Source organism: Carcharhinus amblyrhynchos, chromosome 1 (assembly GCF_965287045.1).
Source record: "Carcharhinus amblyrhynchos chromosome 1, sCarAmb.v2.hapA, whole genome shotgun sequence".
Lineage (NCBI taxonomy): Eukaryota > Metazoa > Chordata > Chondrichthyes > Carcharhiniformes > Carcharhinidae > Carcharhinus > Carcharhinus amblyrhynchos.
This window is the reverse complement of record NC_137324.1, coordinates 32,538,544-32,555,242: the sequence shown is the minus strand read 5'-3', so window position 1 is coordinate 32,555,242 and position 16,699 is coordinate 32,538,544. Positions and strand designations below refer to the sequence as shown.

Sequence of the window (16,699 nt, the reverse complement as noted above, 5' to 3'; positions counted from 1 at the left end):
AGTAGGCCATCTAACCCTTCAAGCCTGCCCCACCATTCAATAAGATCATGGCTGATCTGTCATGGCTCAGTTCCACATTCCCGCCCTCTCCCCATAACCCTTAATCCCCTTGCGTATCAAAAACCCATCAACCCACGTCTTAAAAATATTTAGCGAGGCAGCCTCCACCACCTCAACGGGCAGAGAATTCCAGAGATTCACCACCCTTTGAATGAAGAAGTTCCTCCTCAACTCCGTTCTAAACCCCCCCCCCCCCTTTATCTTGAGGCTGTGCCTCGGTCATTCAGCTCTTGTGTCCATGTCATGTTGAAACTGGTGATGTAGTCATGAAGTCGCGTAGTTCTGAGCATTAGTGAGCAGATCGTTGATGAATGAGCGTTGCTTGATGGTGCTATTCATCACTATTCCTTTGAATTTACTGATGATTAACTGGAGGCTATTGGGAGGGAGTTGACTGGGTCAGATTTATGTGGATGAGACACACTGGGTGCAATTCTGAAATGGCTAAGTGCCACCTCCGGTTGATCAGCGCGATCCCGATCATATTCCTCCCTGACTTTGTTTTTTCTGGAGGGGGGGGGGGGGAGGGTGATTTGTGCCATGAATGAGAGGGACAGGGCCAACAAGACAGTAGCAAAGCCTACTCCTCCAAGATCTGGGCACCACTTTTAAAGGGTGCCCTCATCTCAAATTAACCTTTAACTGCCCCCTCCGCTCCCATCGCTGGCATCACAGGCCCGCCTCTCACTGTATGAACCCCCACTATGGGCTTGCCGAGAGGCCCTTTTCCCCCTTCATGTTCCACCCCTTAGCACTGCCAAAGCATTGTCCAGTCATGTCCCTGGGCTATAATGGCCTGCAAGCCTCCTGGCATGGTGGTCATGTCTGGTTTCTGTTTTGTGACCAGTAGTGATTCCCGACAGATTGCGAGAACGGGGCTGAGAATTGCCCCCACCATGGCAAACTTTCACATTATTGGGTTGATGCTGGCCTTCGAACTGTATTGGAATATTTGAGCGAAGGGACTAGCCATTTGAAGCACAAGTCATCATCCATTGTTACAGAGACCACTGCTGTAGAAGCCCACCACGATCGATCAGTTTAACTGCAGTAATTCAACTGAAATTACTTCAAGCTGAGAAATTACTGATTTAATACTATTATGGTGGGGTCCACATTTTAGTAACAATGTTTACCAAAGCCTGTTCTATCCGTGGATGTTGTAGAAAGTACAACAGTTAGGATCAGCTTCTTCAGCTAGGTATGATTGTGCAGGTGATGTTATAGCTTATTAAAAAAAAACTTGCATTTATATGGCACTTTTCAAGGTCTCTGGATGTACCAAAGTCTTTTACTGTCAATGACCACCGTTACTTTTTTTCACAATAAGTCCATTAACCAAATGACCTGAGTCAATGTAAGTTGCTGTTTAGTTATGGTCTCTCTTCGCCTCTACTTTTCTGGATGAACATTTGGAATTTGGCTTCATTCTTTGCTTCACTGACAGTCTAGGAGAGCCAAAGTGGGAGTTTGAGTTTTATCAATTAGATTAGATCAGCTCGCTTCAAACAATGTGATGGCACGGTGACATCACTGCCTCACAGTGCCAGGGACCTGGATTCAATTCCCACCTTGGGTGACTGTGTGGAGTTTGTGTGTTCTCCCTGTGCCTGCATGGTTTCCTCTGGGTGTTCTGGTTACCTCCCACACTCCAAAAATGTGTGGGTTAGGTAGATTGACCATGGGAAATTGCCCCTTAGTGTCCCAAGGGATTAGCGGGATAAATTACCTCTTTCTGCACAGCAGGATTCTATAAGGCACCCAGGGAAAAGAAAAATATCTTTAGCTGTTCGAAGACCTTAACATTAGCTTGTTGTTTGGACACTTTGAAAATGGTAAGATGAAAGAAACCACAAAGAACTTGCTTATTCTTTACCATCATGTGTGCAATGTATTCAGTGACAATAATGTAATGAAGCTCTGTATTTTAGAAGGTGTATTTTATTAGAGCCATATTAATAAAGAATCTACTTCATTTACTCCAAAGGTTACATTGGCAGAGTAGAACCTTTTGTGGTTGGGAATGCAGCTCATAAGACAATGTTGCTTAAGGGCAGTATGTAGATGAGAACTATGAGGCACTGTGGATAGGATCACCAGAGGTAACATTGCAGGAACAGGAAGGGAAGCCATTGCGAGTGATTCTCTGGCTGCAATTAGATAATTCATTAGCCAAGTGAGAGCAGTCCCACCCAGCTGGATGACAGTGCAGAGGTAATGGAGGAGGTTGGTGTGGTCAATCATGTCAAAGGTCTCAGACAGGTCTGTAGTTCAGCGTGCTGTTGGATCTTTACTAGGGCACCTTTATGTTTAATGCCTTTCACGACTATTAATTCCATTTTGTGCTTTTTAACAATTGGCAGCAGGCATTGTGGAAATATGCATTGGGGATAATTTTCTGAGTTTGCTGCCAACAGTGTGAACTCTGGAAAGCAGCCCTTTAGTTTATTTTGCAGAAACCATTGGTGCAGAGAAAGTGTTCAATTTGCATATTCTGCTCAGATTAAAGAGTAACTAAACTTAACGAGAGCCTCCACTTTGGAGAAAACAAATGCAAGTAATGCACATTCTAGCCATTCAGCAGTTGTGTGTTTCTGAAGGACTTGGGTTTAAGTTTTAAATTATTTCCAGTGCTCTAACAACAATTGGAGACTTATCATTGAGTACAGCATAAATTGTGCGCTGGAGGTTCAAAACACTCTCTTTTTATAATTTACTGTGTGATACTCAAATCTAAAAGCATTTCAATAACCTCTTAAGAAAAGACTGAACTCGAGCAGGATTGGTAGCCTTTCAAGAATTTGGTGTGATTATATTGGTGTAGGCCTGACAACCCTTGAGAATTATCCTGAGTTCTCCACAAATTACAGGTTGATCTCCTGGGAACAGTTTAACAGCAAATTTAGAGAAAATATATTCAGGGCATTAATTTTTTTTTTCATTTTCTTTGAACAATCATAGAATCCCTGCAGTGCAGAAGGAGGCCGTTCGGCCCATCAGGTCTGCACCAATCACAATCCCAACTGGGCCCTGTCCCCATAACCCCATGCATTTGCCCTAGCTAGTCCCTCTGACACTAAGGGGCAATTTAGCATTGGCAAGCCACCTAACATGAACATCTTTGGACTGTGGGAGGAAACTGGAGGAAACCCAAGCAGACATGGAGAGAATGTGCAAACTCCACGCAGACAGTGACCCAAGCTGGAAATCGAACCTGGGACCCTAGCGCTGTGAGGCAGCAGTGCTAGCCATTGTGCCACTGTGCCGCCCCACCCATTTCTTGGAAGGAGGGAGGAAAAAGGTTACATGCACCTTTGCAGTATCAATCAATCAGCTCAGGGAAAATATTTTCACATTTCAGTTGGCATGGGAAGGTGAAGCCCCTTGAGGATGAATGTGTTCCGCATTCGATGTTAAATGTGTGCCTGTTGGAGAAAGCATCGGCATGTGAGCGCATCTGCGAGTCTTTATGCAACTGAATTTGGGAACTCTTTTTCAGTGGATGATTTCTAATTCCAAGTGGTATTGAGATCTATGCAGCAGGGTAACATGATTTGGAGTCCAGACTCTGACGTTCTATGCTTACTACTTTATGTTACCAGGAAATGCTGTGGAATTTTATTCTGCATGTTCCTAAGATTTATCTGAGCAGATTTACACTTTGTACTTTGCATTGCAAGTGGATTCCTCTTGGAACCAATTGTAATAAAGAAATTTTATTTTAGAATGAATTGTGTTTGTGACATTACTTTTTGAAACTGACTTGACCTTTGAGCTTAATTTGTCTTGTAACCATTCGTTGGCAATGCTACTAGTTTCTGTGTTGCCTGTGCTGCTGAGGGCCATAAAAATTGACATTGCATATTAAAAGTTTATTTATTAATCACAAGTAAGGTTTACATTAACACTGCAATGCAGTTACTGTGAAATTCCTCTAGTCACCACATTCTGGTGCCCGCTTGAGTCAATCCATCTAATTCGCATATCTTTGGACTATGGGAGGAAACCAGAGCACCCGGAGGGAACCCACATGGACACGGGGAGAACATGCAGACGCTGCACAGACAGTGACCCAAGCCGAGAACTAAACCCAGATTCCTGGCGTTGCGAGGCAGCAGTGCTAACCACTGTGCCACCATGCTGCATATAAGAACATAAGAAATAGGAGCAGGAGTAGGCTATCTAGCCCCTCGAGCCTGCCCCGCCATTCAGTAAGATCATGGCTGATCTGTCGTGGCTCAGTTCCACGTTCCTGCCCTCTCCCCATAACCCTTAATCCCCTTGGACGGGAGGAGACCAAGGCCTTAGCCTTCATTTGGTGGCAGCATTCTTGCCTTTAGGCCAGAAGCATATGGGCTCAAACAGAGTTTGAGCACATAATCTCTTGACACTCCAATGCAATATTGAGCACTGCTCTATCAGGATGTGGCATTTTTCAAATGCAATGTTATACCAAACACTATCTGCCTAAAAGATTGTGCTAATCTCATGGCCTGCTGAAGCTTCTGGAGCTTTGCCGTTGCCTTCCACTCAGCGGTAGGGTGTTGAGGCAGGTTCCGAATGTACCTCAGCCAAAACGGGAACTGAACCCGCATTGTTCTGAACCACTTGCTTCTCTTGCGTTCAGAGATTTTTAGCTGCTGAGTGGATTCAGTCCATGGAACAAAAGGGACAGTTGCAGCATGGCCATCACTTTATCTTGAGTGACAGAAAATGGAGGATAGTGTAGAATGACTGCTTTCAGATCAGAGGAACGTATAAAGTGGAGTTCCCCAGTGGTTGGTGTTAGGAACACTGCTTTTCTTGATTACTATGAGTGGAGATGCCGGCATTGGACTGGTCTGGGCACAGTAAGAAGTCTCACGACATAAGGTTAAAGTCCAACAGGTTTATTTGGAATCACAAGCTTTCAAAGCACTGCTCCTTCACTCACCTAATAAAGGAGCAACACTCCAAAAGCTCTTGATTCCAAATAAACCTGTTGGACTTTAACCTGGTGTGAGATTTCTTGCTGTTTCTTGATTGCTGATGTAAACTTCGGTGTACAGAGCAGAATTTCAAAATTTGTAAAAGATACAAAATTTGGAAGTATAGTGAACAGTTAGGAAGATAGTGCTAGACTTCAGGTGGATATAGACAAGCTGGTGGAATAGGAGGACAAGTGGAAGATGAAATTTAATGCAGAGAAGTATGAAGTAATTCATTTTGGTAGGAAAAAACAAGGAGAGGTAATAAAACAATATAGAAGCACAAGGACCAGGGATGTATGTCCATAAAACAAGTTGAGAGAGTAGTTAATAAAGCCTGTTGGAACCTGCTCTTTATAATTAGAAAAATAGCGCATTAAAGCAAGTTATAAAACCCTTTTATAAAACACTGACTTGGACTCAATTAGTGTGTTGTGTCCGGTTCTGGAAACCACACTCTAGGAAGACATTAGAAAGAACGCAGGAAAGATTGGCAAGAATTGTTCCAGATGTGAGAAATTTCATGGTTAGATTGTAGAACTTGGGCTGTTCTCCTTGGAGAAGTGAGAGGCTAAGAGGAGATTTGATAGAGGTGTTCAAAAACTTGAGGGATTTGAACAGAATAGACAGGAAGAAACTTCCCATTGTTGGACGGACCAACAAAGGGAGGACACAGATTTAAGGTAATTTGGCAAATTACTGTAAATTAATCTGGCAAGTGGTTAGGATATGACAGTGTGGTGGAGGCAGATTCAAATGTGGATCTCCATTGAGATCATTATCTGAAGCAAAATAATTTTCAGGGCTACAAGGAAAAGATGGAGGAGTGATAAGAGATGAATTGCCCTTTCAGAGAGCTGGTCAAAACACAAAGGGCTGTTATTCTAGGATTGATTACCCTTGCCCTTTTAAAATGTGGTTGGTTATGAACCATTGTATTTCTGCTTCTCTTTATGCAAGTGGAAAACTCCCAAATGGTCTGAATCAGAATGAAGGAAGAAATGTTCAACACAGTGATATTCTCTCTTGTAATTCTGAGAATAACTTCCAAGTTTCACACTAAGATTTGTTCCATATTGTAAAAAATATAAATGCTAGAATTATGCAGTGGGTCAGATAGAATCAGAATGATAACTAACATTTTGTGAGGATCTGTTATGCAACTAAACATCATCATTGTTACGAAAATTCCCTTCAGTTTGGACCATATGTCTTGTAATCGTGCAAAGCAATATAACTCCTTTAAATTCTAGAAACATCACTGTTAGATGTGAAGAAATTGAAAAAGTGCCACCTGTGCAATATTTGTTTTAAACCATAACTGTTGTAATGCGGCTAATTTGTATTCAGCTGCCTAGAGTTGTAGAATGTTGACAAATTGATGATTAATCTGTCAGGGTTCTGTACGATTTACTGTGATTTGTCTAAGCGTGTGTAAATGTAGTAGTTTAGTGATTGGCATGTCAATTATTTTTGCTTTCACTTCATATTTCTCTTGCGTATGTGACCAAACCCATTGATTAAGTGATAGGGACAGCAAAGAAACGCAAGTCAGATAGAAGCATGTGGCTGAGGAAGACAGCGCAATAAGCATGAATCTTTCTACCTCTATCTTAAGTGGGAACCCCTCATTTTTAAGCTATATCCCCTAGTTCCAGTTTTCTCCAACAAAGGGAAATATTTTTTCAGCATCAACCCTGTCAAGTCCCCTCAGGATCTTGCATGGTGCTAAAGCAAAGCAACTTCTTACAAACTGCGTCCAACATACCCTCTAATTCTATCTTTTACTCTCGTTCTATGCTTCTAAAACTTTATTCTAACTCTCTTAAACTCTCTTAACAATGCTTTAATTCAGACTTTTGAATGGGCCTACCTAATATTAAATTGATCTTCGTCTACATCCTAGCTATGATTGTAACACTACATTCTGCACTCTTCTTTCCTTCTCTGTGTACTGTATGCTTTGTCTGTATAGCGCACAAGTGAGTATACTTTTCACTGTATACTAATATATTTGACAAATCAAATCAAAAGGATCACCTCTTAGTCCCCTGAACTTTAATAAGACAGGCCCAGCCTGTCCAACCTTCCTTCATAAGATACCTGACCCCACATCCCCACCCTTCATCCCTCGCCCAGGTATCTGCGACATGAACCTTCTCAGAATTGTTTCCTTTTTTAAATAACAAAACTGTCCACAGTACTCCAGATGTGACCTCACCAACACTCTTTGTAACTGTAGTGAAATATTGCTACTTTTACGTTCCCTTTGCAAGAAACAAAACACTGCATTTGCCTTCCTAGTCACTTGCTGTACTTGCATACTAATGTTTCCTGATTAATGTACCAAGACACTCAAGTCCCTCCGTACCTCGGAGTTCTGCAATGTCTCTTTGTTTAAATAACATTCTGCTTTTTGATTCTTCCTGGCAAAATGGAGGTGTTTTCATTTGCCCACACTGTATGCAATCTGTCAATTTCAGAAGGAAATTGGGGATCAGCAATAAATGCTGTCTTTGCTTGTATATCGTATAGATTATATATCAGACCAGTTGCTCAGGGAACAATGCAGTTTGTGTGGCCCCGAATTCTGGTGTTTGTTAGCATTTGAGATAGTGACAAGGAGTTTTAAACTAGTGATTTAGTTGGTAAGGGCTAATGTTCCCTGTGGCTGGAGTATGTGTCACTGCACTGAGGGAGTGGTTTGTGTTGAATGGATCTCCAAGATTGGGTCCCAGAACAACTGATAATACTTCCCCGATTCTATGCAGAGACCATAGATATTATTCACTGCAGTGGAAGATGTTGTACATATGTTTGTTGTGGGTGGGGTACACTCTTCTATACAGTGTGTACTTGAGTTTCCAGAAGACATTTAACAAGGTGCCACATCAAAGATTACTACACAAAATTTACATGATGACACAGAAGGAAATTTGCCCATTCACTTAACCTACCTATGTCTTTAACCTCATCTCCTCTTCACAACTTTCCTATTTATCTTTGTGCCATCAGCAAATGTAGCAGTCATACATTCAGCCATTTCACCCAAGTCCTTGATGCAAATTGATATAACCCGTAAAATGTTGAGGCCCCAACATCGATCCCTGTGGCGTTCCCCTCGTTATAGTTTGCCAACCTGAAAAATACCCTTTTATCCCTACTGTCTGCATCCTGATAGTGAACCAGTGCTCTATCGATGTTAATATGTTATCCTCTCCGACAAGCTTGTTCAAACTCCAGCCCCAGGGCCTGGGCCAGGCTTTTGGAGTTGACAACAACTTGAACAGACTTTGGATGATCAGTCTTGCTGGATTTTTCTAATGACAAACTGCTTTCACTTGGCCCTGCTGTTAATAGGCTTCCAACACCAGGTTAAAGGCCAACGGGTTTATTTGGCAGCACAAGCTTTCGGAGTCTTGCTCTTTCAGGTGAGTGAAGAGCTATGTTCACTAACAGGACATATATAGACACAAACTCCATTTACAAGATGATGATTGGAATGTGAGTCTTCAAGGTAATCAAATCTTAAAGGCACAAACAATGTGAATGGAGAGAGGGTTAAGCACAAGTTAAAGAGATGTGTATTATCTCCAGCCAAGAATGTTAGTGAGATTTTGCAAGCCCAGGCAAGTCGTGGGAGTTACAGATAGTGCGATTATGAACCCAAGATCCTGTTGAGGCTGTCCTCGCGTGCGGAACTTGGCTGTCAGTTTCTGCTCAGCGATTCTGCGTTGTCGTGTGTATTTTGCGTAGTAATCTTGGATGAGACACCTTGTTAAATGCCTTCTGGAAACTCAAGTACAGACTGTATAGAAGAGTGCAATCCCACCCACAACAAACACACGTACAACATCTTCCATTGCAATGAATAATATCTATGGTCTCTGTTTAGAATTGGGGAAGTATTATCAGTTGTTCTGGGACCCAATCTTGGAGATCCATTCAATACAAACCACTCCCTCAGTGCAGTGACATATACTCCAGCCACAGGGAACTTTACCAACTAAATCACTAGTTTAAAACTCCTCGTCACTATCTCAAATGCTAACAAACACCAGAATTTGGGGCCACACAAACTGCATTGTTCCCTGAGCAACTGGTCTGATATATATACAATATATAAGCAAGAACAGCATTTGTTGCTGATCCCTAATTTCCCTTGAGCAGGTGATGGGGAACTGCCGCCTTGAACAGCTGCAGTCTTTTTGTGCACCCATAATGCTATTTGGGAGAGAACAAAGAACAAAGAAAATTGCAACACAGGAACAGGCTCTTCGGCCCTCCAAGCCTGCGCAGACCATGCTGCCCAACTTAAGTAAAACCCCTTACCCTTTCAGGGACCATATCCCTCAATCCCCATCCGATTCATGTATTTGTCAAGACGCCCCTTAAAAGTCACCATCGTATCCGCTTCCACTACCTTCCTTGGGAACGAGTTCCAGGCACCCACCATCTTCTGTGTAAACAATCTGCCTCGTACATCTCATTTAAACCTTGCCCCTCACACCGTAAACCTATGCCCCCTAGTAATTGACTCTTCCACCCTGAGAAAAAGCTTCTGACTATCCACTCTGTCCATACCCCTCATAATCTTGTAGACTTCGATCAGGCCACCCCTCAACCTCTGTCGTTCCAATGAGAACAAACCTAGTTTCTCCAACCTCTCCTTATAGCTAATGCCCTCAATACCAGGAAACATCCTGGTAAATCTTTTCTGTACCCTCTCCAAAGCCTCCACATCCTTCTGGTGGCAACCAGAATTGAATACTATATTCCAAGTGCGGCCTAACCAAGGTTCTATAAAGCTGCAACATGACTTGGCAATTTTTAAACTTAGTGCCCCAGCTGATGAAGGCAAGCATGCCGTATGCCTTCTTAAACTAGGCTTGTACTCGTTAGAGTTTAGAAGAATGAGGGGAGATCTCATTGAGACGTATAAGATGATGAATGGGATGGATAGGATAGAGGTGGAGAGGCTCTTCCCGCTCAGAAAGGACAGTAGGACTAGGGGGCACAGCCTCAAGATAAAGGGGGGGCGGTTTAGAACGGAGTTGAGGAGGAACTTCTTCACTCAAAGGGTGGTGAATCTCTGGAATTCTCTGCCCGTTGAAGTGGTGGAGGCTGCCTCGCTAAATATTTTTAAGATGCGGGTTGATGGGTTTTTGATAAGAGAGGGGATTAAGGGTTATGGGGAGAGGGCAGGAATGTGGAACTGAGCCACGACAGATCAGCCATGATCTTATTGAATGGCGGAGCAGGCTCGAAGGGCTAGATGGCCTACTCCTGCTCCTATTTCTTATGTTCTTATTATGTTCTTAACTATGTGCATTTTACCTGCATTCTCTACCTGCATTGCCACTTTGTGACTTTGTATACTGAGATCCCTTTGCATATTAATACTCTTAAGGGTCCTGCCATTTACTGTACATTTCCTATTCATATTAGACCTTGCAAAATGCATTACCTCACATTTGTCTAGATTAAACTCCATCTGCCATCTCTCCGCCCAAGCCTCCAACTGACCTGTATCCTGCTGCATCCTCTGATGGTCCTCATTGCTATCCACAAATCCATCAACCTTTGTGTCGTCTGCAAACTTACTAATCAAACCAGTTACATTTTCCTCCAAATTGTTTATATGTATAATTACAAACAGCAAAGGTATGAGCACTGATCCCTGAGGAACACCACTTGTCACAGCCCTCCATTCAGAAATGCACCCTTCCACTGCTACCCTCTGCCTTCTTTGGCCGACTTCTTTCAGGCAATACTCCGAAAGCTTGTGGCTTGTGCTACCAGATAAATTTGTTGGACTTTAACCTGGTGTTGTGTAGAACTGTAAGACCGACTGTAACTCGGTCTTACAGTTCTATGATTGAGCCAATTTTGTATCCACCTTGCCAGGTCATCTCTGATCCATGCAACTTCACCTTCTACACCAGTCTGCCGTAAGAGACTTTGTCAAAGGCCTTACTGAAGTCCATGTAGACAACATCCACTGCCCTACCCCCCCGCTCATCAATCATCTTCATCACTTCCTTGAAAACCTCGATCAAGTTTGTGAGACACGACCTCCCCTTCACGAAACCATGTTGCCTCTCACTAGTCTGTCCACTTATTCCCAATGGGAATAAATCCTGTCTTGAATAATCCTCTCAAATAATTTTCCTACCACTGAAGTAAGGCTCACGGGCACGTTATTCTTGTTACCCTTCTGAAACATTGGCTATTCTCCAATCCTCTGGGACCTCCCTTGTAGCCAGTGAGGATACAGAGATTTCTCTCGAGAGTTCCAGGAATTTCACTCATAGCTGTTCCTTCACTGGGGCTATGTTTCCAAGTCAGGACTGTGAATGACTTGGAGGGGAACTTCCAGATGGTGACATTCCCGTGCATCTGCTACTGTTGTCCTCCTAGATGGTTGGGAGTTTGGCAGACTTTCTCTGAGGAGGCTTGGTAAGTTTCTGCAGTGCGTCTTGCAGATGATACTGCCACTCTGCATTGGTTGGCATGAATATTTGTGGATGGCATTCAAGTGGGTTGCTTTGTCTCAAATGATCTCCAGCTCCGGGATTTCGGACTTGCACTCATCCAGGGAATTGGAGAATATTCCATCACACTCCTGACTTGTGCCTTGTAGATTGTGCAGATCCTTTCATGATGTCCCAAAACACTTTGCATCCAATGAAATGTTTGAAATTTACTTGCTGTTCATGTGCAGGTAATTATGCTGACCAATTCATGTACAGCAATGAGACACATGACCAATTAGTCTAATTTTAGTGGCATTGCTTAAGCAATAAACATTAAACAGGAGACTGGGCGAACAGAGAGATCTACTCCACTGTTTGAATTGTGCCAAGGAATCTTTTGCACCTGGTATTACAATCAAATCTCAACTTAGCTTTAAAGTGCTTTGGCCTTCTGACTGAAAGCACAAGTGACTCTTCTGTATGAGGGATTACTCTTGTAAAACCTATATGAACATTCACAATTGCATCAGATATCAATACAATCCTTAGTATAAAAAAAGTTGGGGGGGGGGGTGGTACTGGATTTGCACTTGCCGAGTTTTAGGATAGTGTGACAATTTAGTAGAATGTACTTCCTATAGAAAAGCAGTTCAACATTAGACAGTGCCTGGACCACCAATGTTGAATGATTTGGGAAAACTTGGTAAATCCAGCAGTAGTGACTAGGTGATGTTAATTATCAGTCCAATTATACATTTTACAGAAATACTTTGGTGTTGACTTCCCATGCATCTTCAAGATTGTTTGCCTATATAAACAGCCCCATCGAGACTGAACTCTGTGCTGGTAAACAGAGCATAACCATAACAGATAATCGAGAACACCCTTTTTGTTTGGAGAAAAATGACTTTCGCTGTCTTGCTGTTCCTGGGTGTGGGAGATGGGGGTGGTCTTGTTTGAATAATGCACCTGTATTGATTAACAACTCACGAAAAGGACCAAATGACTATTTGGTTAATTTTTGGATTATGTGTTTTGGTTCAATTACAGCTGGGAATTGATTTGGTTTTCATCAGAAATTTCAGTGGGGCCGTTCCCTACCTCCCACTGTAACTTTGGACATGGTTCACATTAGGAGTAGAAGTAGACTATTTCATCCCTCAGACCTGTTCTGCTGTTTGATAAGATTGTTGCTGATCTGGCTGTGGCCTCAACTCTGCTTTCTAACTATGCCCCTATCCTCTTTGTCTCCCTAGTTAATCAAGAATCTATCTAATCCAACTCAGCCTAAAAAATATTCAATTAATTTATCTCTACTGCTCTTGGGGAAGGGGAATTCCACTGACTAACGATCCCCTGAGAGAATGTTTCTCCTCCTTTCCACCTTAAATGGGAGACCCCTTACTTTTAAAGTTTGTCCCCTAGTCTTTCATGAGGAGAAATAATCTCTCAATACCCACTTTGTCAAGAATTCATGTTTCAATAAGCTCACCTCTCTTGTTCTAAACTCTAATAGACACAGGCCCAACCTGTCCAACCTTTCTTCATCAGATCCCCTTCATCCCAGAAATTAGCCACAGTCTTTCTTGCATTATTTTTAATGCAATTATATAATTTCTTAAGTAAGGAGACCAAAACTGTACAGAGTACTCCCCTTGTAGTCTTACCAATGCCCTGTGAAACTGCAGGAAAACTCCTGTGTTTTTTATATCCTATCCCTTGCAATAAATGCAAACATTCTATTTGCCAACCTAGAGGGGAGGTGATGGCCTAATGTCATTATCACTAGACTGTTAATCCGGAAACTCAGCTAATATTCTGCGGAGCCAGGTTCGAATCCCGCCATGGCAGATTGTGGAATTAAAAAATAATCTGGAATTAAGAATCTACTGAATACTGTGAAACGATTGTTAATTGTTGGAAAAAACCCATCTGGTTCACTAATGCCCTTTAGGGAAGGAAATCTGCCGTCCTTACCTGGTCGGGCCCAATATTACTCCAGAGCCACAGCAATGTGATTGACTCTTTTAACTGCTCTCGGACATTATAGATGCTGGCCAGCCAGCAATACCCGTGTCCCACAAATGAATTAAAAAAAACACTTGCTGTACCTGCAAACCAACTTTTGGTGAAACGTGGACCAGGTCACCCAGATCCCTCTATACCACATCTCTCCATTTCAATAATATAATCTTTTCTCATAACCAGCAAAGAAGTATTCTTTCTGCTGACTCTCCCAGCAAAATTATGGAAATTTTGTGCCCACTTATTCTGCTGTACGCAAATGAGACGAAACTGACTTGCATGCCACTGACTACATAGAACATAGAACAGTATAGCACGGTACAGGCCCTTCGGCCCTCAATGTTGTGCAGAGCTATGTCCAAACCCAAGATCAAACTATCCCACTCCCTATCATTCTGATGTGCTCCATGTGCCTATCCAATAACTGTTTGAAAGTTCCTGAAGTGTCTGACTCCACTATCACAGCAGGCAGTGCATTCCACACCCCAACCACACTCTGAGTAAAGAATCTACCTTGGACATCCCTCCTCGATCTCCCACCATGAACCTTATAATTATGCCCCCTAGTAACAGCTACACCCACCTGAGGAAATAGTCTCTGCAATTGGCTCCAGACTCTGCGTAGAGTTCAACACCTGCTAATTTTCAGATGTAGGACTGGGTATGTACTAGTGCTATGATTTGATATAATTGAATTGACACTTAACAGGCTACAATATGAGATGGTTATTCTAAATGCACATCACAAGATACACTAAAATGTAGGTTAAGGGTTATGGGGAGAGGGCGGGAATGTGGAGCTGAGCCAAGACAGATCAGCCATGATCTTATTGAATGGCGGGGCAGGCTCGAAGGGCTAGTTGGCCTACTCCTGCTCCTATTTCTTATGTTCTTATGTTACCACTGTTGGAAATGAGATTGACCATGAACTTCAAATCATCAGTAGGAGAGTAGAGGCTTCAAAGGGATAATTGAATGCTTTGTGAATGATTCTGAGTTTCTAAATGCAGTGAGGGGCAGAAAGAATATGTTCAGTGTCAGAGCTAGTGCTTAAAGGGAACAAGAGAGGAAAGTTAATAGGAATAATGACTGCAGTTGTGATTAAAATAGGGATAGAGAAGATTATGATGGAGAGGGAGAAATTAAGTTGTGTATGATTTTGTTTCCCTCTTTGTCAGAGATGAAAAGAACCAATCCATTATTGTAAGTGGGGAGTCTGGAGCTGGAAAGACAGTGTCCGCTAAGTATGCCATGCGTTATTTCGCTACTGTTGGTGGGTCAGCCAATGAAGCAAATGTTGAAGAGAAAGTACTAGCCTCGAGTCCAATTATGGAGGTAAGTAAACTACTTTCTAACAGCAAGTTACTTTTGAGGTTACTTATTGGAAAGTAATTTCTTTCCTACAGCTATCTTGCACCATTCATTGACACAAAAACAGATTGACAGCTTGCACATGGACCTCTCCCGGTTCAATTTAGAGATAGATCTAGGAAGTATGAAAGGGTGGTCCCTGGGTTATTTGTCCTTTTGACTTGTTCCTCTTTCCTTTTGATGAACTGCCTTGGTACCCCTGTAATATGGGAGGCATGAAAGTGGTCACCCATCACACACAGGAGTTGCATGGTCATGTTTTGCTTCGCCAGCCCAACACATTCCACTTGATGGCAGCAGTTTTAACTGGGTCAAGAATATTTCATGGTTATTCCTATCCATGTTGGAAGACCAGGTAACCAAATTGCAATGTGATTGGTTGGTGCAGTTACTCTATGCTTCTCACCTTTCTTGCTTTTCTGATTGCTGGTTTAGCAAATGGCAGGAATTATTTGTAAAGAGTTGAGATCTTTGTTGGAAGAATAACAAAAGCATGCATTTTTATGGAACTTTTAATCTTTAAAATAAAAATTCCAAGTACTTTGGAAATTGAAAAGGATTCCAAAACAAGGAAAGATACACTAGGGGGGATGACCATAAATAAGAGAAGAGAGATGGGAGGCACAGTGTAATTCTGGATTTGCAGTGCTCTTGATCTGTCCTGCAGGAATAACAGATGTGTAGAGTATAGGGCTAACGGTAGGACTCTGAATAGTGTGGATGAACAGAGGGATCTAGGTGTATGTGTACATAGATCCCTGAAAGTTGGGAATCAAGTAGATAGGGTTGTTAGGAAGGCATACGGTGTCTTGGCGTTTATTGGTAGGGGGATTGAATTTAGGAGCCGCAGCGTCATGTTGCAACTGTACAAAACTCTAGTGCGGCCGCACTTGGAGTATTGTGTGCAGTTCTGGTCCCCACATTATACGAAGGATGTGGAGGCTTTGGAGAGGGTGCAGAGGAGGTTTACCAGGATGTTGCCTGGTATGGAGGGCAGGTCCTATGAGGAGAGACTGAGGGATTTGAGGTTGTTTTCGTTAGAAAGAAGGCGGCTATGAGGGGACCTTATTGAAACATATAAGATGATTAGAGGTTTAGATAGGGTGGACAGTGATAGCCTTTTTCCTCGGATGGAGAAAGCTAGCACGAGGGGGCATAGCTTTAAATTAAGGGGTGGTAGTTATAGGACGGATGTCAGGGGTAGGTTCTTTACCCAGAGGGTGGTGAGGGATTGGAATGCCCTGCCTGCTGCAGTTGTAAATGCGCCTAGTTTGGGGGCGTTTAAGAGATCCGTGGATAGGTTTATGGATGGAAAGGGTTTGGTTTAGGTTAGAGGGTCATTGTTTTTTAACTGGTCGGCGCAACATCGTGGGCCGAAGGGCCTGTTCTGCGCTGTAATGTTCTATGTTCTATGTTCTATGCTACCTTAAATGATACCTGGTGTCTCTGCTCCTGAATTCTCAATTGGGGGCTGGCTGCAGTGATCACTACTGAAGCAGTTCTGGGGTTATGAGGGAACCACGATATAGAGGGATAAAATTAAATATATCATCATGGCAGCAAAGTCATGAGGATACTCAGATTGGAAGGGAAACCCCTTTGGGTGGCATACCAGGGATGCAGAGGTGTCCTCAGCCCACGGACCCTGTGGGAGATGGAATAATGGTTCCGAACAGCCCTCAGATTGCCACAGGGAGGTCACTTCCATTAAGCTGTCAGCTTTCCTATCCTGCATGGAGCCACTTTGCGACTGGCAAAATGGCCTCTAATTGGGGCCTTGTGGCCTTGTGGCCTTAATCA

At 42.8% G+C, this 16,699-nt stretch overlaps 1 protein-coding gene across 1 annotated transcript in view; it reads left to right on the top strand.

The window, feature by feature from the left end:
• The window catches only part of myo5b (myosin VB), a 276,339-nt gene that overhangs the window by 126,329 nt on the left and 133,311 nt on the right, over positions 1–16,699 (top strand). The window contains exon 5 of the mRNA XM_080207332.1: positions 14,707–14,863. Within this exon, the coding sequence (XP_080063458.1) occupies positions 14,707–14,863 (157 nt within the window). The remainder of the gene's footprint in view (positions 1–14,706; positions 14,864–16,699) is intronic.